Here is a 26,936-nt window from a genome sequence, read left to right as displayed (position 1 = left end):
TCTTCGTGGAAAAAGGTTTGAAGATGATGAGTCCCTTGTGCATGCTGCTAAACAGTGGCTCCAACAGGTTGGTCCAGAATTTGACCACGCGGGTATACAGGTGCTGGTTCCAAGATGGCATAAGGCAGTTGAGAGGGATGGAAATTATGTGTAGAAATGAAAATATTGTTCCTAAAGGATGTATCTACACACTGTAAAACTTTCAAACATGTAGAACAAAAGAGGGATTAAAAAAAAAATAGTATGCATTTCTTTTGGAGTGACCCTCGTACATATGATCGAATGGTGATACGTACTTACCAGATTGGCTTTCTATCACATTATTGGACTTTTTGAAATTGCAGTCAATGCTCTACAACTTTTTTCCTAGAAAATTTTGTGTCAGATGCAAATTCTCAGATGCTGCACGTTTTATAGGGATGAGATGAGTGTTTTTCGAGAAGTGTGCAAAATTAACATTTTCTGACATATCGATTCTGTGGGAAAATTTAATTATGTAGTGAAGTTTTGGTACTCAATTGATGCAGAATTTAATGCTCTAAATTTTTGGTAAGTCCACAACTTTTGTGGTTTTCTTTTCATCACAGCTAAACCTCCACTCAGAAATTGGGGTAAACTGGGGCTGTTGAACTCAGTGGCTTAGATGAGGGGCTAAAACAGTTCCCAGAATTCAGCTAATTTTTAAAAAGCAGCCTCCTTTTTGGAGCTAATTTTACTGGCCAAACAGGTAACCATTGATACTTGACATGCGCCAACTGTGGGGCCCAAGGCTGGGACGCATCTGGGAGTTGAGTGGGGACACAATAGCCTCAGTATCATGAACTTGTAAGATTAACAGCTGATCCATCACATGCCCTTTGTTGTGTACATAGTCCTGCGTAGTCAGCGTGTACACAACTTTCCAATTGAGCGTGCCCCACTAAGCACAACAGGGCAGGCGCAGTGCTCAACCGTCTCCGCACTACGAGATAGCGCTGTCTTAGAGACGGACCAAATTCTGCTTCCGCCGATCCGCATATTAATATGTAATGCAACCAATGAGATTGCTGATAACGTAGAACCTTTTCTCCTCGCAGATCACACTCGCGCAGTGATGCCTGAACGTGTGAGGTATTATAACGAGTGTACAGCCCTCCAATTAGTCAGTCTGCTTTTGTCTGTAGTCAAGTTTCAGTCTGCGCCTAATAATATTATCATATTCCTGTAAGTAGCCATGAAGATAAACGAATAGAAACTTTGTCAAGTATCAGAGATATGTGAGAATAAGATAAACGTACCAAGACCGAAGGAACTTCAGATTGTCAATTGTAAACAGCATCCAGAATCAAGTTACGTAATACCTATGATTTTTATTATTTTAATAAATGTGTGTGAAAATTAATCAAGTTCTGTTTAAAGTCGGTCACTGTCAATCTGCTACTCTAAGCGTGCAAGTGGCATTTCTATCGTCTGACCTAACGGCAGAAGATAAACACGCCACGATAAGACCACGCGACATATTGCTGACACTCGCCTACTTCGTTAGAGTGATGAGTCAAATAATCTGACGGTGTGTGTACCGAAAGTCTTACAGTACGCACACCACACCCTTCGAGCAAAGTGTTTTTTTGCAATAGGCGAACGCCAACCATTTGGGGCAGGCCACCCGTTCGTGCTGTACGAAATATGAGTGGCACGGAGGAAGCGACATTTGCCGTACCAGCTGCTGACAGCATATTTGTCAACAGTGGCCCAGTCGACTTGTTTGTACTGTGGCTACTCCCTCTTCCGTGCACCAGACCTGCATGCCGTCAACAGTGGTGACATCGCTCTGAGCCTCTAATTGGTGCACCACAGTGTGGGAGACCTCGGACCACTGTGCAATATTCAAAACCTCTTCCGACGTACGGTCCTCGAGCTTCAGGGCACGTCGGTGCACTTCCGTATCTGTAGCTGAACGAACGATTGCATCCGACTGTGGTGTCCACATAAGACTCCCGAGACTGAGCCGTGATAAAGTGACACGACTGAGGCCGCGAAGCTCGACGAGCTCGAAGCAATTTCGGCAGCTCTCTGACGCGTCGGTAGAATTCGACGTGTGCACTGACCGCACACGTACTCTTGTGGCGGTAGGAGGACAGCTAGCGATGTATCGTCAAAAGAAAGCGGTTCCGGTTCTTGCAGAGGAGCTAATTGACACAGCACGTGATACGTACGAGGTGTATCCGTGATAAGAAAAGAGCTTTAGAGACCTCCTTGTCGACCGCCCGAAATGCCACAAACTGTCACTGAAGCTTCCCAGTATTCTGCAGATTTGTTACGGGTTGGGTGAACGACCGGCAGCCGAGCCTGGGTCGTCGTAGCCGGTCACCGTTCTGGCACGGTCACATCGGCAGAAGTAACTGGAATGAAGCCACTGTGGAAGAACTGAATGGCAGGAAAATGACAAAAATTAAACGTGAAAATCTGAGCCTCTCTCATCACCACTTATTATAACTAGGAACACGAGTCGTACGGCCGTAAGAGAGAATTTCTCGGATTGCAGAGTGACAATAGCAAAAAGGTATCTACGTGTCTCAAATGCATTAAAAACTGAGGTTCAGGAGGCCCGTGTGTGTCTTTAAAAGGACAGTATCCGTGTCGGATGTCGCGGGAGTAGTGGTGCACTGACGGCGACCGGGAGACGGCGGTTGGTGACTGGGCTGCCTGTGGCGGCTGCCTCGAGTATTCCGGGTGTGCCATTTGTGTGTCTGTGTTAGCCCTAGTGCCCTGACTTACATTCACCGTATGTGACAGCTGTAGTAATCGGTGTGTTATCACATATAATTATATAACTAGTCAATGGTAGTTATGCTTCTGATAGAAATTAATGTTATAGTAATAGTAATGATGTCATATTATGGTGGCTAATGTAAATGTGAGAGCTGAACATGGTACTGTTAAAAATACAGGATAAGAACTATAAATTTAGAGTTAGATAAGTAACATTGTTTCTTCGGACATACGAAACGGGGGAGGAGATAAATAACTCTCACGAGCCACATTTCTGTCGTTCACAGGTCTATCTCACCATTGCTGACAGTCTGCGCCAACAGCTTAGAACGTTTGCAACTTTACGAGACCCACTTAGACCGCACTGCAGTGACGGAGGCGTTTACCGCCCTGGGAAGCTTGAAGAACTTGCGGGAACTTATGATAACACTCCCTGATCGGCTACCGCCTGGATCGACTGCTCTGGCATTTAAGTAAGTTACGTGTGAACACACATTTCTATAGTCTGATGCAATTTATTAAAATAGGAGAGGAGAGACGCAGAGAAGGGGAAAGGACTATTTAGGTGCTCTGGAGGGATAGAAAGAGTGTGTGAGCAGTTCAGGGGATAGTGACCGATGGAGGCCAGGGACTAGGGAAAATTGAGGCCGGGGGAGTTACAGAAATGAAGGATATATTGCAGACTTAGTTCTCGCCTGTGCTATTCGGGTAAGAATCCAGATGGCACGGGCTCTGAAGCAGTCTCGAAGACGAGCGCACTGTGTCGTGTGGCACACTCGGCAGCTGAATTGGCAGTTGGACGGTGGCTGTTCGTGTGGACAGACACCTTGTTATTGTTTGTGTCTGTGTAGAAAGCCACACAGTGGTTGGTAGACCAGGTGGCTGCTTTTGATGGGGCAGGAAATGTCTGTGACAGTAGTGGAGTAGGTGGTATTGGAAGTAAGTGTGGGAAGGTCGTGCATCTAGGTCTATTACAAAGCCGTGAGCCTCGTGGCGAGGAGCAGATACTGATTACGGATAGGCAATGATACTGTGTAGGTTGTACGAGCATGCGAATGCCACTGTACGTGAGGTGTGGAGGACATTTCTCATTTCAGAGCAAAGTGAGAGGTAATTGAAATCCTGGTGGAGAATGCGATTGAGCTGCTCCAGTCCCGGGTGGAACTGAGTCGAGTCAAACTGCTCATCTGTCGCCGGTAGGTGAGTAGGGAGAGAAAGTGCAGATCTGTCCCTGGATAAGGTAGTGAGGCTAATTTTGATCTGTGAAGGCTCAGACGAGACTCTCGGCACGTTTGGCGTAGGACTGCCCGTTGGTGCAAGTGCTACAGCCACAGTTGGCCAGGCTGTACGGAAGGATTTATTAGTGTGGAATGAGAGATATTGTTCATTGATGTGGATGTATGTATCGATGCGAGGTGATGGTAGGCGTCGAGGAAGGGAGCTTGTTGAGCCGAGGAAGACTATATCGTCATCAGACAGATATTCCAAAATTAGATATTGGAGTGTAATATCCAGGACCCTATACAGACTCAAAACTCAGTTTAGTAATGCTGAAGAATAAGCTGACGTTTGATCGTATGGAAGAATCGATGTGCAAAGAAGTAAGACCCTGAAGTATTGAGGAATGATAATGAGCACTTGAAGGTCTCCAACGGTGTAGATACTGCAGTAATCAGTATTGCAGTAGACAGTGTAAGTTGAAGAGGAATGAACATCTCAAAAAAAGGAAGTCACAGGACTTGCACAGACAAACATAGGTACAAGGAAGGTACATGTGAAGAAACCTTGTGTAACAAAAGAAATACTTTGATTGACAAACAGAGGAGGTTCAGAAATGTTCAGGAAAAATACAGGGATATAACAGTATCTCATTCAGGAGCAAAATAAATGGGGAGTGCGGGGAAATAAACATGAAATGGCTGCAGGAAATATTTGGAGGAATAGAAAAAGAAATGGTCCTCGGAACGATTCATTCGGCATACAGAAAAGTCAAAACAACTATGATGAAAGTAAAAGCAAGGCCATCAACACTAAGAGAGCATTGGGAATTCCACTGTAAAATACAGTGTAGTGCGTAGCTACGTGGAAGGGCAAAAACTTCTCTGATGTGATAGAAGAAGAAATGCCAGTTGATATTGAATACATTGGGTATCCAGTGTTAGTTGGAATTCAAAAGAACTTTGGAAGACTTGCAATCAAGTAAGGTAGAAGGGAAAAAAAAACATCCCTCGGAATTCCAGAAATCATTGGGGAAATGGCAGCCACTTGGTGTGTGGAATGCACAATTCTGAAGACATACATTAAGACTATCAAAAACGTATTATCCACACAATCCCGAACGCAGCAAGGCCAGACAAGTGTGAGAACTATCACCCGATTAGATTAACAGCTCGTGCATCCAAGTTGCTGGCAAGAATAATAGATCGATGAGTGGAAAATTGAGGATGCATTTGATGAGGATCAGTTTGGCTTTTGGGTACATAAAGGCACTAGATAGGCAGTTTTGACATCACAGTCTGTAATGGAAGCAAAAATAAGAAAAAATCAAAACACTTTCGTAAGATTTGTTGACCTGGAAAAAGCTTTAGACAATGTAAAATGGTGATGTTCAAATTGTGAGATCAGTAGGAATAAGGTAATACACAGGGTGGTCAGAAACAGTCTGAAAAGCTTGTAAGGATGCTGTAGAAGAGGATATGCTGAGAAAGGAATGTTCAGAAAAAAATTAGATATGTTGCGCCATTTCAGTTATTTAGCATTGAAATTGGCCAGTCGGGTTGTCACTTGTGCAAATTCAGATAGTGGCACCAAACATGTTCTCGGTTCGGTTTCCTCAAACCGAACAAACGTAGTTTTTGCTCACCTAGATTAAATATATCACTTCTACAAAAGGCATGTTTTAACTAGTAATGAGCATTTGAACAAGTGGTAACTCAGGAACCCACAGATGCCTGTGCATTACCACATTGCAGTGTGTGCAAGTGCTTGAATTAGTCCACTCAATGACCTGACTGATAATCTACAATGCTAAATAAATTGGAAACAGCACAATATATTGCATTATTTTCTCTGCACAACATACCCTGCAACACCTTTACAAGCTTTTCAGACTGTTGCTGACCGCCCTGCATAATGGATAATGTACAATATGTACAAGAACCAAGAGAGAAAAATAAGAATGGAAGACCAAGTACTCAGATTAAGAAGAATGAAGGACAGGGATGTAGTCTTTACGTCTGCCGCTCAATCTTATGTTGAAGAAATAGTGACAGAAATAAAAGGAAGGTTTAGTGGTGGTATTTTAAAATTTAGGCTGAAAGGCTATCGGTGATGATATTTGCTGTGGGCACTACTGTCCTCAGTAAAAGTGAAGAAGAATTACAGAACCTCTTGAAGTAATGAACAGTCCAGTGAATATTGAATGTGGATTAAGAGAGAACCAAAGAAAGACAAAAGTAATGAGGAGTAGCACAAATGAGGTTAACGATAAACTGAACATCAAAATTAAGGAATTCTGCTACCTCAGAACCGAAAACAAGTGAGTCACAAAGCCAGGAGAACACGAAAAGCAGACTACTAGAGAGGTTGCTGTAAAGGTTAAAAACTGCTTCACAGCCTGTACCACCTTTTCACCCCTCCTCTGTTTCTCTTTTCCTCTCCTCTACTTCTCTCCTTATCTGATCTCTCTCCCCCCACCCCTCTCATCTAACCTCCTAATGGCACCTAGCTACCATACCCTTGTATGTTCGCACAAGCAGCACTTTACTGTCCCCCACCCCATACCACCCTTGCCCTGCTATCTGTCCCTCTCCCTGCCCCAGCCTCTTACTCACATCATCCAGATTGCTTCTCCGAGGTCTTTCGGATGGAAGATCAAATGCTTAGCAGTCTTTTTAGTGTGCCTCCCTGCATCTTAACAGAGGTTGGCATGAGAAGAATTCGTGGCAGACTGTATCAAACCTGTCAGAAGATTAATAATGGGAAAAAGGGGAAGTATTTGAGGTAGGAGAGCAGAGAGTGGGTGGGGGTGAGGAGGGGGATAGATTCAGGGGAGAGGAGATTCTGTGGTATATTTTGTGATTTGAGGATGGACTGTAAATGCTACCCTATTTCTGGAATAAGGTCAGACTGGCAGGGCCTGTACTTATATCTCTGTGAGAACTGGCAGAATCCATAGTCAGGTAATCCCTTCAGTTTGTAACCTCAATGATGGAGCCTTTGTCATATGGTTGGGTCACTAATTAGGTGTCGAATTGCATTTCTTTTTGTGGATGTGACGTCGGTTTGCACGTAGAGGGATTTGGCGAATGATGATGAGGCAATGTTGGAGGCTGGGGAATTCTGGTGTGTTATCAAATGATATTGTAGGGGATGGGAGAAGGAGTGAATGTCTTTAACAAGCCCAGTATGATTAAATTTGGGTGTGGGCTGGATGATGTGGCCATTTAAAAGACTGATACTTCTGTGGGACTGAGGCTTTTGGAGGACACATTCATAATTGTGTTAAGTGTGTGTTTAGGCTGCAGGTTCTGTAGTGTGGCAGGAGGAAATTTCTGAAGGTGTGACAGACACAACAGGTCTGCAAAACAGAGTTTGATGGCTAGGGGGGAGCTTTGATGGAGGCTCTTGCAGTAGTCGTGGATAGTCGTAGTAAGAAGTAGGATTATAAGGTGAACTGATTGGACAGTGTTTTGAGATTGTGTTGTACATGTGCTCTAGTTCCTGGAGGACGAGTGTTTCAGTTTGGGAGATGGGATGCAGGGATTTGGGTTGTGTGTGAGAGCATGCTGGAAAAGTTATCTACATAAGGACACCGTTATGGTGTGGCTAATGGCTGTATAGTACTTTTGTAGAGTTGGCTACGATATCTCCTTCGTCGATGCTGCTGAGTCTGCATTGTCCGTGTGGCTTCTCGTTGTCTAGTTGGTGATTCCTTTGCTGGTCTGGGTCCAAGAAAAGGTGCGGGTTTTTTAATTATCACTTGACTAATGAAATCGTGATGCAGTATTCTATGATTGATTTGTAACAAAAACACACATTTATTGCCAAAACTTGAAAACGACTACACTCGACTGCGGCCAAAACTCGAGTGGCTGAAAACCCGTCGTAGACCAAAGATCACGGTCATAAGCTACAAAGAACATACAATGTCAACATTGATTATTGATCACAACACCTAACCTAGTATTATATAAATGCTTTTTAACACAACTATAGTGTGTAATATAACAAAATGAGGTCTATTTGTCAGTTCCATTACAGGGGGATTCCAGGAGCTAGGCAACACCATGGGAACAGTATGTGAGTATGTGTCCTGGCTAGAGGAAAAGGAAACTTTTCTGTATTGGTGCAAATGGAAGGAGTGAGGATCCACAGTGAAAGATTTTTAAAAATAAGAATACAAGGGACTCTTAAAACCACGAAGAAGGGAAAAAAAGAGGAACCAGATAAAATGTAGAAGAAAACCACGGAGAAAATGAAATAAGATAGAGTTGAAAACGGGGTGATACCACAAACAAATTAAAAGTAAGTAAAGACAATAATTGCACGGAAGAAAGGGTGAGACAGACTAGCGAGATCAAGGGCTTTGGCAGTAGATATTGGGGATACAGCAACAGCTGTAGGACTCCCCTAGTAAGAATTATGTGGGGTGCAAGTTGGCAGGTAGAGCTGAGTGGCAACAGCCGCTGTAAATGGATTGGGCCAAGTCAGTATGGTGCATTCCTGGATATTGGGGGGGGGGGGGGGGGGTCGGTTGTTAAGCAGGACCGTGTAAAGTGGGAAAAATGTATGGGTGAAATGAGGTGGTGGATCAGTTTGAATGTCCAGGAAAAACATGTGATACATATCATGCACCTAGGGTATGTGCAGGCAGCTGTTGTTGTTCTCCATCTACATCGATACTCCACAAACCACCGTACAGCGTGTGGCGGAGTACCACTACTTGTCATTTCCCTTCCTATCCACTTTCAAATGTAGCAAGGGGAAAAAAGTGTGTCTATATGGCTCCGTACGAGTCGTAGTTTCTGATATCTTATCTTCGTGATCCTTACACGCAATTTATGTCAGTGGTAGTAGAATTATTTGGCAGCGAGCTTTAAATGCCCTTTTTCTAAATTTTCTCATCAGTGTTCCTCAAAAAGAGCACCGCCTTCCCTCCGGGCATTCCAATTCGAGTTCCCAAAGTATCTACGTAACACTTATGTGTTGTTCAAATCTACCAGTAACAAATGTAGCTGCCTGCCCCTGAATTGCTTCAGTGTTTTTCTTCAATCTGACCTGGTAGGGATCCGAAACACTCGAGCAGTACTCAAGAACAGGTCACACCAGCATTCTATATGCAGTCTCCTTTACAGGTCAACCACTGTTTCCTAAAATTCTGCCAATAAACAGAAGTTGACCGTTCGCCTTCCCTACCGCAGTTCTCGCACGCTCGTTCCACCTCGTATTGCCTCGCAGTGTTGTGCCCAGATATTTGAACGACACGACTGTCGAGCAGGACACTAGCAATACTGTATCTGAACATTACAGGTGTGATCTTTCTATCATCTGTAATAACTGACATTTTCCCACATTCGAGGCTGGCTGCCATTCATCACAACTGGAAATTTTGTCTAACTTGTCTCGTATCTTCCTACAGTCACTCAACTTCGAACCCTTACCGTACATCACAGCATCATCAGTGAACGACTGCAGATTGCTGCCCACCGTGTCTGCCAAATAATTTATGTATATAAAGAACAACAGAGCTCCTATTGCACTTCTCTGGGGCACTCCTGACTACACTCTTGTCTCTCCCTGGTGACTCTGTACCACCCAGCAGTGGAACAACTGAATCACGTTCTCCACCAGAATTTATAATATTTCTTGTTGCACCTGTAAATGAGAAATATCCTCACCACAATCTTGCCCACTGACCCAACCCGAGCAGTAACTTTGTCCGTCTCTCTTCCGTACCTCTTCCTGACCCCTCGACACGTGTCTGATATACAGGGTGTCCGTAAAGTCCCCTTACAACTTCAAAATTTTATTACAATGGCAGTTGTTAAAATATTTTAACATTTCTTTTATTGTAATCAGTCTTTAGAAAAGTTTTTTTTGACGGTGTTTAATAGATCTCTATACGGGCGCCTTCAGTCGCACGTAGCTTGTCGAGACAGTACTCGATTTCTTTCCACGTTTGCTGTAGCGTAGCACCACGAATGGAGGCAACGGCATTACGAATCCTTTGCTTCGAGTTAGCATCTGTGTTTGATACACGATATCTTTTACGTACCCCCATTAGAAAAACTCCGAGGGAGTGATATCTGGCAAACACTGTGGCCGAGGAAGTGGCCCGTCCCTTCCAATCCGTCTACCTGGAAATGTTTCATTGAGGAACCGACGAACGTGCAGTCCCCGATGTGGTGGTGCACCGTCTTGCTGGAAAATGATAGTCGGTTGTAAGTCGATCAGTTGTGGTGCTGCATATTCAGTCGGAAGGTTGAGGTCGACATCTGCAGTAATTGTTGACTCGTTAAAGAAAAATGGACCAATTATTCGGTTGCACACGATTCCACACCACACATTCACTTTTGGACTATCCCGGTGAAGCTCCCTAGTCTCGTGGGGGTGTTCAGATCCCCAGATTCTCACACCGTGTCTGTTTAATGTCCCAGAAACAAGAAAAGTTGCCTCGTCACCGAAAGAAACTCGCTCGAGGAATGCTTCGTCCTCCGAAAGGCATTCCAGCATGTTGAGTGCAGACTCTGTCCGTTGTGGCTCGAGTGTCTGTAACAATTGCACTTTGTAAGTGTACAACTGTAAGTTCTTTTGGAGGACCTTATGCACAGTCGAATGTGGTAGTTGCAACTGTCTGGCAGCAGTGCGGATGGACTTCGTAGGTGAACAAGCGAATACATTTAAAACGCGATCGGTGTTCTCGGTCACCAGCTCCTCGTTTTATCCGACACTGTCTCTGTCGCCGTAAATTTTATGTGCCACGCACGGATCGAAGGCCGCGACGGTGGATCTCTTCCGTACTCCGTTCTAAAATTTCGTCGAGTCTGAACGTCCGATTTTGTCTCGATAAACTGGGACACACATTGTGCCTTCTCTTGAGCAGCTGCCATTGTATAGAGCTTCAGACCCTTCCCTCAACAGGGTATCTGAAACCCAAAATTTTAGTATATATATAAACTTTAGTAGACAGTGATTACAATAAAAGAAATTTTGTTAAAATGTTTCAACAACTGCCATTGTAATAACATTTTGAAGTTGTAAAGGGACTTTACGGACACCCTGTATACCTCTGTAATAGATCTAGATGCGAGGCTGCGAGACCTCTCCCATACTTCCCCCTACTACCACTTACTGCGGACATCTTCCACCCCGTCAAAGGTAGAATTACCTGTGAAAGGAGCCGTGTCGTCTACCCACTTAGCTACGACCACCGTACTGCACAGTACGTGGGCACTGAAGAGCGCTCTCTCCACACGAATACCCACCGCTCGACTGTGACCGACACGGCTAGACTGTCCAGATGCCGAGCGTGCCGTCTGACGTGGTACTCTAGACTTCAGTGAATACTTCACTGTCTGTGCCGTACGGATTCTTCTCGCCGTAATCGGGTTTTCTCGGCTGTCCGGGTGGGAAGTATCTCGCAACACGACCCCCTGGCCTTGTGAGTCTCTGCTAGTCCCTGCCCTCCACTTGCCTTTCTCTCCTTCTCCACTGCCTCTCCAGCCCTCCTCACTTTGTATTCCACTAGTGCACCAGCACACTTCTTTCCCCTTCTCCGCTCGTCCCCTTCCCCCCTCCTCTCCTTCCGACAGTCTCGCGGTCTGCACTTGACGGCCCACCTTCCTGTCCCCGCCACATCCCCGCTCACTCCCTCGGGCGACACCGAGGGATCTTCCCCTCTATTGTCCCTCTCCCTACCTACCTCACACATTGTCTGTTTTGTATTGCTGTTCAATTGTGTAGTTCCTATTGTACAGGATTGCAGTAGCTGCTTAGTCCTCTAACAAGAGGTTATTCAGTGCAGTTCAATGTTCATTTTCACACGGGTACTGTACTATTTTATATAACTTCCCGTAAATTAGTAGAGCCTCACCTGCCCCGTCCATTCCAGGTTATCAATGAACAGTGTGGTTTAGTCTCAAATACCGCTTGGAAATCTAGGAATACTGATTGTACCTTATCACTTGCATCTGTCAGTTACAGTTCATTTTCTTTAAATTTGGAAACAGACATTTTAGTTTTAACGTAAACGATTTTGGTGTCGTCGCATCTTCACTCGAAAGGAATGAAACTCATTCGGTTGCAGCTTCGGAGCGTGTCTGCCACTGTCTTTAATGTATCCGAATCAAATGTCACACTTCGACACGTGTAATTTGTTGTTTCTTCTTAGAATTCTGGTAAGCAGAGAACAGACACTGATCTACCAATTTTGACAAACTTCAGTCAGAGTGTTTACAGCCGCTCTGAAGTAGTGCCCGTTAAAGGACGAGAGTCACTGTCCCTCATTTTTCAGAAGTAATTTGGGTGTGAGGTCGCGATGCGAGATCATTTTTTTAAGCGGGTGGAATTGTGAAAATGTTAACATTTGAACCTGTTTTATTCACACGTTGCCGGCCGCTGTGGCTGAGTGGTTCTAGGCGCTTCAGTCTCGAACCGCTACGGTCGCAGGTTGCAGACCTGCCACGGGCGTGGATGTTTGTGATGTCCTTAGGTTAGTTAGGTTTAAGTAGTTCTAGGGGACTGGTGACCTCAGATGTTAAGTCCCATAGTGCTCAGAGCCATTTGAAACATTTTCTTATTCACACATTTCAGGTATGGAACCTGATGGTTGCTAAGAGAGTAAAGAATTACTGATTTTGATCTGTTGTAGATGTACTTGGAGAAGAAGGCCCTTGTAAACTGTGGCATTGGACAACGGATGTGAGCTGCTGTGAGTTTAAATTTTGTGAAGTGCAGGACGTGCAGGTGTTTAGACATCTTTTATAGTTATTAGTACTGGTTTGTTTCAAACCGTTGTACATGTCAAAACAAAGCATGAAACAAACAAAAATACATGAAGTCCATTCAATTATACAGGATCTGGTATAAACTAATACAGATACAAAAATCAATATTATTCACATATCATATCTATATGGCAATCTGTGTAAAGATTGTGCTGTCTGAACTACTGAACATCTACAGAATCAAACCAGTATCTTTGCACAAAAGAGGTTGTGTCCAGCTATAACTAATTGTAAGCAAATCAGGTCAGAGTATCTGATCATAGACAGACAGAAAGACCAAGGCAAAGATACAGCTAATACTGCTTCATGCTTTCAGTGTTGAAAGTTGCTACAACATGTCAGATAAAACTTTGAATCCAGACATAAAAACAGAAAAAATTTATTACTATAAAAGGGAAAGCCAGAGTACAACAGAATATCAAAAATCGTAACATATAGGAACCATTAGTGTAATCGTGTGAAAAGTAATGAAAAGTAAGATAATGACGAATCACATATAGGTGTAGGTAATAGATACGGAAGGTGTGGGGAATAGTAGTAGTAGTAGTAGTAATACATGAAAGTGAAGTAATTACTCCAACGTCATATAACAAGTATAGCACATTTGTGAAAATAAGTGGCAATGTACAGGTTTCTGAAACAGTAGTAGTTACAGCTAAATCATATTGTAGATGCTAACTTCTTTCACAATGTCTAGGTAATATTCAATAAAGGAAAGTCCAGGTTGGAATAACAGCAATATTATGGAAAGGATAGATCCCTACTCATCGCATGGAGGAGGCACAAACAGGCAAAATAAGACTGCTAAACATGTAAAGCTTTCAGGCAGAAAGTCGTCCTTAATAAAATAAAATAAAAAAACCATGCATGCACACGCAAAAATTGTGTATCCAGCTGGCACAGTTTTGTGTGTGTGTGTGTGTGTGTGTGTGTGTGTGTGTCAAGCTCATTGAATGATTTCTTTCAAAAACTTCAAGTTTTTTATCAGAAACTAGTGCATTTTATTTACAGGAATTGAGTAACACAACACAATCAGTTAACTTGGGTTCGACTCACACTTCTTGCAGTAGGTTTTACAGACTGATTTGTAGTATTTTGACATAATCAGTTGCAGCACCAGTATTTCTCACTATATTATTGTATGTAGGGTACATGGCAAGATTAACCACCGAGAGTGCTATCTTCATAAACAAAAGACAAGTTAGCAGTATTCATGCAGTGTGCTCGATGCAGTGAATTTCTCAGCTTTTTCTACTCCCATGCCGTCAATTCCTTCTAACATAAAGTGAAGATTTGCATGGCAGCAAGAAAATCAGTGAGTCACTGAAATATATACAGGGTTATTACAAATGATTGAAGCAATTTCACAGCTCTACAATAACTTTATTATTTGAGATATTTTCACAATGCTTTGCACACACATACAAAAACTCAAAAAGTTTTTTTAGGCATTCACAAATGTTCGATATGTGCCCCTTTAGTGATTCGGCAGACATCAAGCCGATAATCAAGTTCCTCCCACACTCGGCGCAGCATGTCCCCATCAATGAGTTCAAAAGCATCGTTGATGCGAGCTCACAGTTCTGGCACGTTTCTTGGTAGAGGAGGTTTAAACACTGAATCTTTCACATAACCCCACAGAAAGAAATTGCATGGGGTTAAGTCGGGAGAGCGTGGAGGCCATGACACGAATTGCTGATCATGATCTCCACCACGACCGATCCATCGGTTTTCCAATCTCCTGTTTAAGAAATGCCGAACATCATGATGGAAGTGCGGTGGAGCACCATCCTGTTGAAAGATGAAGTCGGCGCTGTCGGTCTCCAGTTCTGGCATGAGCCAATTTTCCAGCATGTCCAGATACACGTGTCCTGTAACATTTTTTTTCGCAGAAGAAAAAGGGGCTGTAATCTTTAAACCGTAAGATTGCACAAAACACGTTAACTTTTGGTGAATTGCGAATTTGCTGCACAAAAGCGTGAGGATTCTCTACCGCCCAGATTCGCACATTGTGTCTGTTCACTTCGCCATTAAGAAAAAATGTTGCTTCATCACTGAAAACAAGTTTCGCACTGAACGCATCCTCTTCCATGAGCTGTTGCAACCGCGCCGAAAATTCAAAGCGTTTGACTTTGTCATCGGGTGTCAGAGCTTGTAGCAATTGTAAACGGTAAGGCTTCTGCTTTAGCCTTTTCCGTAAGATTTTCCAAACCGTCGGCTGTGGTAAGTTTAGCTCCCTGCTTGCTTTATTCGTCGACTTCCGCGGGCTACGCGTGTAACTTGCCCGCACGCGTTCAACCGTTTCTTCACTCACTGCAGGCAGACCCGTTGATTTCCCCTTACAGTGGCATCCAGAAGCTTTAAACTGCGCATACCATTGCCGAATGGAGTTAGCAGTTGGTGGATCTTTGTTGAACTTCGTCCTGAAGTGTCGTTGCACTGTTATGACAGACTGATGTGAGTGCATTTCAAGCACTACATACGCTTTCTCGGCTCCTGTCGCCATTTTGTCTCACTGCGCTCTTGAGCGCTCTGGCGGCAGAAACCTGAAGTGCGGCTTCAGCTGAGCAAAACTTTATGAGTTTTTCTACGTATCTGTAGTGTGTCGTGATCATATATCAATGAATGGAGCTACAGTGAATTTACGAATTCGCTTCAATCATTTGTAATAGCCCTGTATATTTTCTTATTCATATGTCCTTAAAAAATGCTTATACAAGGTGTTTCACAATTCAGAGCACAGGCTTCTGAAAGTTGTAAAGGGTTTTGGTAGGTAAAGTTCTGAAAAGGAACTCGTGTTCTGAAATTTACTGTTTGGATGTAAAATAAGTTTGAATACTGGATGACTTTGAAATCACTCGCTTCACACTACACACACAACAGAGACAATGACCCGGCCTGCATGCTCTACAGGACCCCGTGGCACAACAAGGCAGTGGTTCAGGTGCACGTCATCGGGTTCTCTCCTGCTCGATGAAGGATGTCCTCTTCAAAGTTGAAAAAATCAGCGGGTCTGTGGAGCACAGCAGTCGATGCCTCCTAGGTGTGAAAGTAGTAGTTTCTCACAGCCACTGTTATAGTCTGAGGAAAGTGTACATGGTCCCATAGCTACAACATGGATTGAAAATGCTGACCTCTACTCGGTTGCTACGCATACAATGAAGTGGGAGGCTTGAAAGTAGTCTGTTCTTCAAACTTAATTTACATCAAAAGAGTAAATTTCCACACATAGGCTCCTTATCAAAACTTAAGCTACAAAATTCCCTCTAAAACTCCTAAAAGACTATAATATTCCTCCCCCCTCTCCACACGCACACACTTGTGCATGGGGAGGAGCACAAAAAAATAGTGTTTGGACCAAGGATCAAACATGAGTTTTACAAGTCGTGAAGTATGATGGCTGATCTGGAAGTAAGGTTTTTTTACAAAAAGACAATAATTAACCTCTTAGAAATTGTCATTGTTGAAAAGAAGAAACTTAGCTCTATTTTCCTACATAATTGCCATCTTTTTCTATGCATTTTTGTAGATGCTGCTCCAATTTCTGTATCCCTTTGTCATAGAACTGTCACCAAGCCATTGAGGAAACATTTCACCTCTTCTTTGACTTCATTGTCACTCTAGAGTGTTCCTTTAACTTAGGGAACAAATTATAATCACTAGGTGCAAATTCCAGACTGTATGGTGAGTGGGGCATGACAGTCCGACCAAACTTTGTCAGATATCCCTGGGTTTGGCAGGAGACATGAGGTCAGGCGTTATCCTGAAGCAGCATTGCACCTTCTGTCACTTGTCCTCTCCGGCAGTTCTGGATAGTTCGCCTGAATTTCCATAGTGTTTCACAGGAACTGTCTGAGCTGATTGTTGTCCCAGGTTCCATGAAATCAGCCACCAGTATATGCTTATGATCCCAAAACACGGTGGCCGTGACTTTGCCAGTAGAAGGAGTTTGTTTGAACTTCTTTGTGACTGGTGATCCTGAGTGACGCCATTGTTTGGATTTTTCTTTCCTTTCAGGAGTGAAATGAAACACCCACATTTCGTCTCCCGTAACGCTGGAATCCGATAGCCTTTCCTTATCTTCTTGACACTTTGGAAAAAACTGGCGAGCACAATGAAGGCATTTCTCCTTGTGTTCTGCTGTCGGCATACGTGGTACCCATTGAGTGCAACACTTGTGATACCCCAATTTTTCTGTCAAAGCTCTTTTAACTGCCAATTGAACGATAAGAACTCCCAGGAACCCGAGCAACAAGTTCTCGGACAGTGATTGTTCTCTCTTGAAGCACTTCGTTTTGAACCATCTCGATAATTGCCTCCAAAACTGGAGGTCTTCCACTCTGTACTTCATCGTGGACCTCCTTCCGACCGGCACTCGGCATCATTTTCAGACGTGTTGAACGGACATACACTTGTCATACACTTGTGTTAACTGACTATAAATATCCACTGGGGGAGTCCCTCTCGTGTGCAGAAACAGAATTACGGAACGAATCTTGCATTTGGCGGGTTCAACTGAGAGCACCTCCATTGCGTGCAGCTGCTGAGCCAGTACTGAGCGGCACAGTTAAGTACAGCTGGGCAGAATTGACAGTGGGGGAACAGCCACGCACACTGGTGTCGATGGATTTCGCCTACCTGGAGCTGTTGGGGAACCTTACAACTGGATCAGCCTTTATGCATCTGTGATGACAGATGAAATTTCATCGTACCATGTACCACTGTTGTATACATTTCCAGAAATGCTTATTTTCACAATCTCGATCGTACGAAGAAAAAAAAAAAAGAAAAAAAAAGAAAGAAAGATTGATGGCTAGTGTTGATCAAATATTTGTTTATCGTATTACTCATGCTCCATCTATAGTGCCTCTGCACCCACCTTGCCCCCCAGGGTAGCACAGTTGCCTAACTGCTCCTATGACGTAGAGGTCAACATGACATGTTGTTCGATATGACAGTGTGTGTTTGTGCTTGGCATTGGATGGAACAGTGTGAATGTGTGTTTGCAAGCTATGGAAAGCAAGAAGGAACATTTCCCACATCTTTTTCTGTTACGCTATCGTAAGCTGCAAAATTGCGTCACAGTGATGGAAGAAGAGTTGTGCTGTATATGGAGACAATGCAGTAACGGCTCAAGCATGTCAAAAGTGGTTTAGTCAGTTTGAAACTGGGAATTTTGCCCTAACAGACAAACCTTAATCCGGACAGCCAATGGCTACAGAAGTGGAAAGGCTTAATGATACGATAGTCAACAATCCACGAATGACAACGCTGTTGTTGGCATTGGAGCTCAATGTCATTTATGCTACTGTAGCCAGGAGCTTGAAGAAGAAGGGTTACAGAAATATTAGTGATGTATGGGTTCCTTGTCAACTGAGTGAAGCTGAATTTGAGTCAGTGCATGTCCATCTGTGACTCCTTATTGAGACACAATCAGAATGATCCTTTTCTGGAAGGGCTATCGACTGGAGGTGAGAAGTGGATCATGTACAGCAATGCCTGGAAGAGTAAATTGTGGCACGAGACAGAATAGCCACCACTGTCAGTTTCTAAACTGGGGCTGCATATAAGACGGACTCTGCTATGCACCTGGTGGGATTGTAAAGGCATCCCGTATTACGAACTTCTTCCAAATGACACTACCACTTCCGAGAAATACTCTTCACAGTTTGCTCGTCTCGAGGCAGCAATCGATGAGAAATGACTGTATGTGGGACACAATTTCATCTTTCACCGTAATGCCAGACCACATACCTCTATGGTGACCCATCAAAAGGTGTGTTCTTTTGAGTGGGATGTGTTATCCCAACTGCCGTATTCACTAGACTTCGCCCCCTCCGACTTACATGTGTTTTATTTCCTGCAGAATTTTCTGAGTGGCAAATGCATCACCTCCTTGGAAGACAACAGAATGAATCTCGAAGAGTTTGTCAACCTGAAAACTCACATATTTTGAAAGAAAGGCATTTATAAGCTCCTAGAGAATGGCAGTACATTGTCAACAATTATGATGTATACTGCAAGAAATAAATAGTTTATTTACAAAACCAATCCACCTTATTTAGTTATATTGTGCACAACCTCATGTGTGAAGTGTGTAAGCAGACAGGTCAGCAGACACTTTGTCGTAGCCATGCTGCACGGAGTTGTGTTCCCAGATGTTCTTTGTGATTGTACTGTAATGAAAAGCGAATAAACTTATGAGACAATGTAATGTAAGAGAGAGAAAAAAAGCATGTTGGGTCACTTTGGATGATGGTAGAGGATGTCAAATTGAGCAGAATTTTCTGAATAACCATAGGTCGTAACTGCACTATTGTGGAGGGGTAGCCAGTAGGTGGCAAGCACACGGAAATGTGTGTGCTTTTAAATTAACAGATGATGATGTCTGCTGATCAATCAAATCCAGGTCAACTTTACCTTCTTGTCTGTGGCCAGTTACATTTTATGTGAAGTTTTTTCATGTTGACTGGCTAATGCTTGACTAACAAATCAACTATGCTAATTGTACCGTAATGTCATTAACATTTTAAAATAATAATTTGTACTGGAGAAACAGCACTACACTATGATGGACGTGTGGTACTGTAAGGTGCTATGATGAAATCTAAAGGCCACATATTTTAATTATTGCTAATGTAGAGTGTGTCTGACAAGTACACCTTATTCTGACAAAATCACACACACACACACACACACACACACACACACACACACACACACACACAGAAACTTATGTGTGTTTATTACCATTTTTCAGCCATAGCTCCCGAACATTGCTTTTCTGACTCCGGTTATTTGGAAAATTTTGCTGAAATTGACATTGCCTACACTAATATTACCTTATTGTCGGGGTCCCCCCCCCCCCCTCCCCCGTATAACAACCACCTCCATATCAGAATGATCACAATTTTGATGGATCAAGTATACCTTGAACCAGTCACAATCAAATATTTGTTCTCTCGGAAAATACAACACTTAACAACTACAAATACATTACTTTTCAGTGTTCTAACAATACTACCTTAACCAAGTCATGTAGGATGTTGTGATATATGACTTGGACATTTCTGGACAATGTAGTGTTATGATTTAAATCTTTTCATGAGAGTTTCTTTCCAGCTGGATTCAATTAGCATGGCAAGGTTGTCAAAATTGGCAAGCAGGTTGTGTCACCTTCTTGCAAACAGATAGTGTCAAGATTGCACTCTCTCTCTCTCTCTCTCTCTCTCTCTCTCTCTCTCTCTCTCTCTATTCCCCCTCCCCCACCAACCATTATCAAGACAAAATTATGTGGCTCAACATAAACTATGTACTCCATTTTATTTTAAGGAACGGAGGGCTGCCAAAGCTGAGAGCGCTACATCTACATAATGGGTGCAAACTGGATGATGACGCAGTGATTGCCATCAGCCACGGGTGCTCTGCTTTGCGAGAACTGTCTATCAAATATGCTGAGAAACTGTCTGATACTGCCTTCTCTCAGATCTACCGTCTGGAACATCTTGAAATGTAAGTAGTGTTGCTCACTGGAATGTACTTTAACTGAGCAATGAAACTATAATTGCTGAAGCAGTTGACAGTTACAGAAATGACTCATAAATGTGGTGTTTGAAATTGCATTAAGAATCTTTAAGTCATGACCCTAAAAGAAAATAAACTATTGGCAATTAGAACTGCAATACGTAGCGGCAGTAGGCAGCAAATATCAAGTTGGCAAGTAGTGTACTGAACGTTTGGACATGCAGGCGATTAGCATTTCAGTGCAGGCACACAGACTGGGTAGAAGTAACACCACGTATCTTATGTATGTAAAGGAAGATTACGTAGCGAGTTTCTCATTCAGAAATCACATGTGAATGTTGTTTGCCCAAAGGTCACGTTACTGCCTCATCTAAGATGGAGAAATGTCTGCCAGCAAGTATCAGAAAGCGCCAGCTGCAGGGTTGTGGCCTGCAGTCACGGTAGTTTATCATTTGACAATAGCACTGCTTGCATCGCTTGGGATCCCACAGCTATTAAGTTGGTGCATAACTCGTACAGTTTTTGTTTTACATGTTTGTATTCTAGTTTCTACAGGTTTATTTGTCAATTGTCATTTTTTATTTGTAGTTCACTGTTGCCATTTGAGTTTACATATTGTCATTTTGAGACAGAGTGGAGCTATGGACACTAGAAAATGGAGTGCCAAGTGGAGAAATCTCAACATTTTTGACTTATTCTTCTGATCGAGTCCAGTAGAGGGGTGACAGCAGCGGAGGCAACGAGAAACATTTGCACCACATGTAGGGATAATGCAGTCGGTCAGAGTACAGCGAGGATATGGTTTTCTCGTTTTAAGTTAGGTCGTTGTGACACTAGTGACTCTCGGCATTCGGCAAGATCTTCAGGTTCTGATTGTTTAAACACAATAATGCACAATGGTCCATGTCATTGTTGTCCAGAACTGGCAAATGTAATGAACGGTGACAATTCCACCGTTGTGCGACATTTACATGCAGTGAGGAAGGTTGAAAAATCAGATATATAGATATCGTACCATCTAAGCCAAAATCACAAAAATCAGTGGCTGGCCATATGTGCGTACCTGCTTGCTCATCGTCAGTCGGCTGCAAATATCACCCAGCATTCCTATGCTGTATCGTTGCTGGTGAGAAGAAATGGTGTCTTTATGCTAAGATAAGGAAAATAATGGAATGGCTGAGACCAAACAAAGCAACATCTCCTCATATAAAAACTTGTGTGCCTTCACAAAAGATAATGTTACGCGTGTGGTGGAACAGCCGACGGTCTGTTGTACTACGAACTGCTTCCCTGAGGTTTAACCGTCACTGCCGACTTTTATTGTCAACAACCGAGATGTCCAGCAGATGCAATGTGATAATGACAGCCAGGAAGACTGCACGAAGTGATGCTACTACACGATAACACCCACCTGCATTCTGATAGACTGACAGTAAACACTGTACAGAGTTGGGGAAGTCATTCCGCACCTCATATTTTCATCTTTTCCACTCTGTTAAACAATCTTAAAGAAACTTCGTTTCCCGATGAAAATACACTCTGAACACGGCTCGACGAGTTCTTCACCTCGAAACCGTCCGATTTCTATTGACGCATATTGGTAAAGTTACCCCAGCATTGGCAAACTGTTGTAAATATTAAAGGAGAATATTGATGACAAAAGGCTCTGTAATGTACATCTGTCGTGTTTATTAAACTTACGGAAAAACTCTACAAACTTATGCACCGACCCAATATAATGCAAATGTGGAATTGATAGGTTTTGGAGACCTGTGCTCAGTTCGATCCGGGATGTCGACGGTCCTCAGCGACTGAGGCCCGAGGCGACAGATACGTCGTTCTTTCGGTCACGTAGGGTCACACGGCCGTATCTCGTTCATTGAGACGGGAAAAAGGGTTCTTTTGCAGCAAGATACTGACTGTAGCATGGCGACCTTTGTTGCAGTTTCCCACAGTGCTGCAGCAAAGAGAGGTGTGCTGACAGCAGTGTGCCCAACAACAACACTGCACACAGGAGCAGCACCACATCGTCTGGTTCTGTGATTACTTGAAGGTGCACTTGTCAGTGTATGGAGGCTGAGAGGAGAAAAAACGTTTTCAAGATAGCCTCTTTCATTGTTGTACAGGCCAGACGTGTGACATGTACGAGATGGCATCGAATACAGAATGAGATTACCGCTTATTGGTACTACTGGTAGTTTCTTACATTTGTGACGTGTCAAGTCCACAGGCTGTGACATGACATTTGGGGCCTCTGTGACATCTCTTGACAGGATGATGTACAAATTGACCCAGCTCGACATGGAGGATCGTCGGCAGTACGCCTAGGCAGCACGTCCCCCGTACCTCTCACCCAATTAAATTGCAGGTCACGGATTGCTGAAAGACTGACGTGCCACCACTACGAGTGGTGGATTCCGCTGTAGGATTGACGCTGGAATGGTGTACAGTCTTAGGTGCAAAACTTGGCCACCGCAGAGACTTAAAAATAGTCTAAGTCATTCACTTTAGGGGGCAATGAAATTGTCCACCCCTCAGAATTCTAACCCCATCCGTATGCACGATGTAGGATACGGAAGCGTCTGGAGGACTTCTTCTCGAGTTGTGCTGTATCAGTGGGAGACACACAATGTAGACACAAAGTTGTGTCCAGTACTTTCTCTAGTTTTTACACTGTATTTCAGCTTTCTGTTAAAGTTACCCATCTGATGGAACTTCAAAGATAATTCACTTCACATTCTAACACATCAGCAAAAACTTCAGGAAACAATTCTGCAGAACAGCTTGTCACTGTGTCAATATCAGAACAGTTCACACTTGCAAGTTTGCTGGCCCTTACAGTGGCTACCAGCTGCTGGCCACCTGTCATCTAGCGCCGTCTGACCGTGTGGTAGCAGCCCGGTGCTGTGACTGTACTGATCCACTGTCACTTTCTTATTTGAAGTTCTTGTATTTATTTTGATGTTACATATTGGAGTTTGCATACTTGAAACTTATGAACATTGTTTAAGTGTTGTAAAATAGTTGAAAGAGGAAATAGGTCCAACATTTTTCATATTGTCTGTTTTGGGTTTAATGGAGAGTTGAAGGCAATGGAGGAAGCTCAAAGTATTTGTATTGTGTGTGGGATGAGTGCTGTTGCGAAAGACACACTTTCTTGTTTGAAGAAAGAACATTCTGAAATGAGAATTAGGTTTGAACCCCGCTGTCGCTTAGATTTTGAATAAAAATGATCAGCAATGGCAGGCTATGACTTGTGGCATAAGAAGTCACCCTCATTCTGCCAGCGTCCTTGTCAAAGAGGTGGAGGTTTAGATGGAGGTTCAGGGCACTCTTGTCCTCGGGGTGGGAAACTGCCCCTAAACACACAAAAATCCGCAATGATCAAAGGTGTGAGGATGCAGAAGACAATGGAAACCACTGCATTAAAGACATGTAACATGTATCTGCAGGACATGTGGTGTGTAACTCATAAAGTGTCACAATGATCTCTCCATTGGCAAAAGATTCTGGAAAAATCCTCCATTCGGATCTCCAGGAAGGGACTGCCAAGGGGGAAGTCACCATGAGAAAAAGATTGAGTAATCAACGAAAGGATAACCTCCTACGACTCGGGGCATTGATTGCTAGAAATTTCAATGTGGTAGGGAAGCTAGAAAATTTGCAATGGGAAATGCAAAGGGCCAATCTACATATAGCAGGAGTCACGTCCACCTTGGACATGTCTCGGAGGCAGAAATGGGCAGGAACAGTCAAAAATATGAACTTTACCCACTCGAGCAGGAAAGCATGGAGTCTTCTGAGAAAACTGGGAGGAAGTGCGCCAGCATGCAGAAAAAATTCCGAAGTAACACCAGACCAAATTGCTTCCCACATCATTACTACCTCAAGAGTACCTCCTGACAAGAAACATACAAGACATATCAGACGACAGATTCGTGACCTGAAAAAGAAGGCATCTCCCTCATCTGACTATACCCATCCCTTCACAGTTTAAGACATTGACTCTGGTCTGAAGGACCTCAAACCTCTTAAGGCGCCTGGATTCGATGGTATCCATCCAGAATTCCTGATCCATATGGGAGGAAAAGCCAAGAAATGGCTGGCAGAATTCTTCACTGACATCCTGCTGACTGGTCAACTTCCACTGGAGTTTAAAAAGGCGAAGATAATATCTGTTCTGAAACCTGGCAAACCCAGCAACAAGGTAGAAAGCTATTGCCCCATTGCCCTACTTAGCTGCTGCTACAAGCTTTTTGAAAGGCTAATGTATAACAGAATAAGTTGCGCTATCCTAGAGAACGTTTCAGTTGATCAGGCAGGCTTCAGACCAGGGCGTAGCTGCTGTGACCAAGTATTGTTCTCACATCCTTCATAGAGTCAGGATACCAAATGAAGCAGAAAACATCTGTGGCATTTGTTGATCTAACTGCCGCCTTCGACACTGTGTTGAGGGAAGGCCTTATCTACACATTTCTCTGCATCATACCCTGCAGAACAATGGCTCGACTGATTAACAGCGTGCTAAGTGATCGGAAGTTCCAGGTAATCACTGGAAGCAACATAAGTAGGGAGAGGAAGCTGAACAATGGATTGCCTCAAGGATCAGTTCTGTCACCCTTACTGTTCAACCTATATCTATCTGATCTACCTGACACTTCTTCCAGAAAATACTGCTATGCCGATGACCTGGCTCTAGCCGTAAAACGTCAGGAAATGAAGACAACAGAAGAGATTCTGCATTAGATAATTACTTCAAAATCTGGAGACTCCAACCCAGTGTGAGTAAAACAGAAGTGTGTTGCTTCCATCTGAATAACAGGTTGGTGAACGTAAAACTGGAAGTAAGTTTCAGAGGCAGAATTCTTCATCATAATTGGAACCCAAAATATCTTGGTGTCATCCTGGATCGTACACTATGCTTCAAACAACACCTTAACTTAGCTCAAAAGTTGAGGACTCGAAACAACATCCACCATGAGCTGTGCGGAACTACCTGGGGATCTTCAGCAACCACCCTGCGATCTTCAGCTCTTGGCTCGGTGTACTCAAGTACCGAGTATTGTGCACCTGTTTGGACGAACAGTCATCATACAAGGCTTGTTGATACCCAGCTGAATGCGACAATGTGCATAATATCTGGCGCAATCAGATCTACTCCAGTTTATTGGCTTCCACTGTTAACCCTCTTGAAGAATGGAAATGTCGGTGGGAAGCAGTGACAGATGTGCACCTGCATAACATCTTCTCAGGTGCTAAACTTCTGAGTGGACTCGACCTACCACCCAAGACCTGGACTACTCTCAACAGAATCCGTACTGGCCACGGCCGATGCTGGGATGCTCTCTTTAAGTGGAAGAAGCTGCCTGATCCAGCCTGTGACTCCGGGGCTCCATACCAGACTGTTCACCACATTGTCAGTGAATGCAGGATTCGAGCCTATCACGGCGACGCCAAGAGGACTTCCTGCTAGCAACTCCAGATGCAGTGCGCTGGATTGAAGGACTGGATATTCAGTTGTAAAGACAAACTTAAGTTTCTTGTGTGTCAATATGTACATATGTATATGTAATTTAATTCCATGATATATCTGTATTAGCCATACGCTAAATAATAAATAAAGTGAAATTAAATGGAAAAAAGATGAGGATTTCTGGTCAGATGAGTATAGGATAACATCAACAGCAGTAGAAAATGGTATAACAGGTGTAGATTCGTTATGAATAGGAAGGTAGGACAAAGAGTGTGTACAGTGAACAGTTCACTGATCAGGTTGTTCTTGTCAGAATTGACAGCAAACCAACACCGACAACGATAGTTCAGGTATATATGCCGACATCGCAAGCAGAAGATGAAGAGACAGACAAAGTATATGAAGATATTGAAATGATAATACAGTATGTAAAGGGAGTCTTGGGGGACTGGGATGCAGTAGTAGGGGAAGGAGTATAAGAAAAGGTTACAGGACAATTTGGGCTTGGGACAAGGAATGAGAGCGGAGAAAGACTAATCGAATTCTGTAATAAATTTCAGTTCGTAATAGCGAATACTGTCTTCAAGAATCACAAGAAGAGGAGGTATACTTGGAAAAGACCGGTTGATACAGGAAGATTTCAGTTAGATTACATGATTGGCAGAGAGAGATTCCAAAATCATAAACCGGACTCTAAGGCGTACCCAGGAGCACATAATGACTCAGATCACAATGTAGTAGTGATGAAGAGTAGGCTGGAGTTTAAAGACATTAGTCAGGAAGAATCAATACGCAAAGAAGTGGGATACAGGAGTGCTAACGAATGATGAGATATGCTTGAAGTTATCTAAGGCTGTAGATGCAGCAGGTCAGAATAACACAGTACGCAGTACACTTGAAGTGGAATGGACAGCTCTAAAAAGGACAATCACAGGAGTTGAAAAGAAAGGCATAGGTACAAAGAAGGTAAGTGTGAAGAAACTATGGGTAATAGAAGAAATACTTCAGTTGATCGATGAAAAAAGGAAGAACAAAAATGTTCAAGGAAATTCAGGAATACAGAAATACAAGCCACTGAGGAATGGGAATAAATAGGAAGTGTAGGGAAACTAAGACAAAATGGCTGCATGAAACGTGAAGAAATTGAAAATGAAATGATTATTGGAAGGACTGAATCCGCA

The 26,936-nt window shown here is 43.3% G+C and overlaps 1 protein-coding gene across 4 annotated transcripts in view; it reads left to right on the top strand.

Annotated features, from left to right (window-relative positions):
* Positions 1–26,936, top strand: part of LOC126109885 (uncharacterized) — a 147,171-nt gene that overhangs the window by 88,471 nt on the left and 31,764 nt on the right. For all 4 annotated transcript variants that reach the window (XM_049914974.1, XM_049914971.1, XM_049914972.1 and 1 more), the window contains exons 5-6: positions 3,039–3,224; positions 20,091–20,270. In XM_049914974.1, coding sequence (XP_049770931.1) covers positions 3,039–3,224; positions 20,091–20,270 — 366 coding nt within the window. The remainder of the gene's footprint in view (positions 1–3,038; positions 3,225–20,090; positions 20,271–26,936) is intronic.

Source organism: Schistocerca cancellata, chromosome 12, assembly GCF_023864275.1.
Source record: "Schistocerca cancellata isolate TAMUIC-IGC-003103 chromosome 12, iqSchCanc2.1, whole genome shotgun sequence".
Lineage (NCBI taxonomy): Eukaryota > Metazoa > Arthropoda > Insecta > Orthoptera > Acrididae > Schistocerca > Schistocerca cancellata.
The sequence above is the reverse complement of the archived record's forward strand: the minus strand, read 5'-3'. Positions and strand labels throughout refer to the sequence as shown.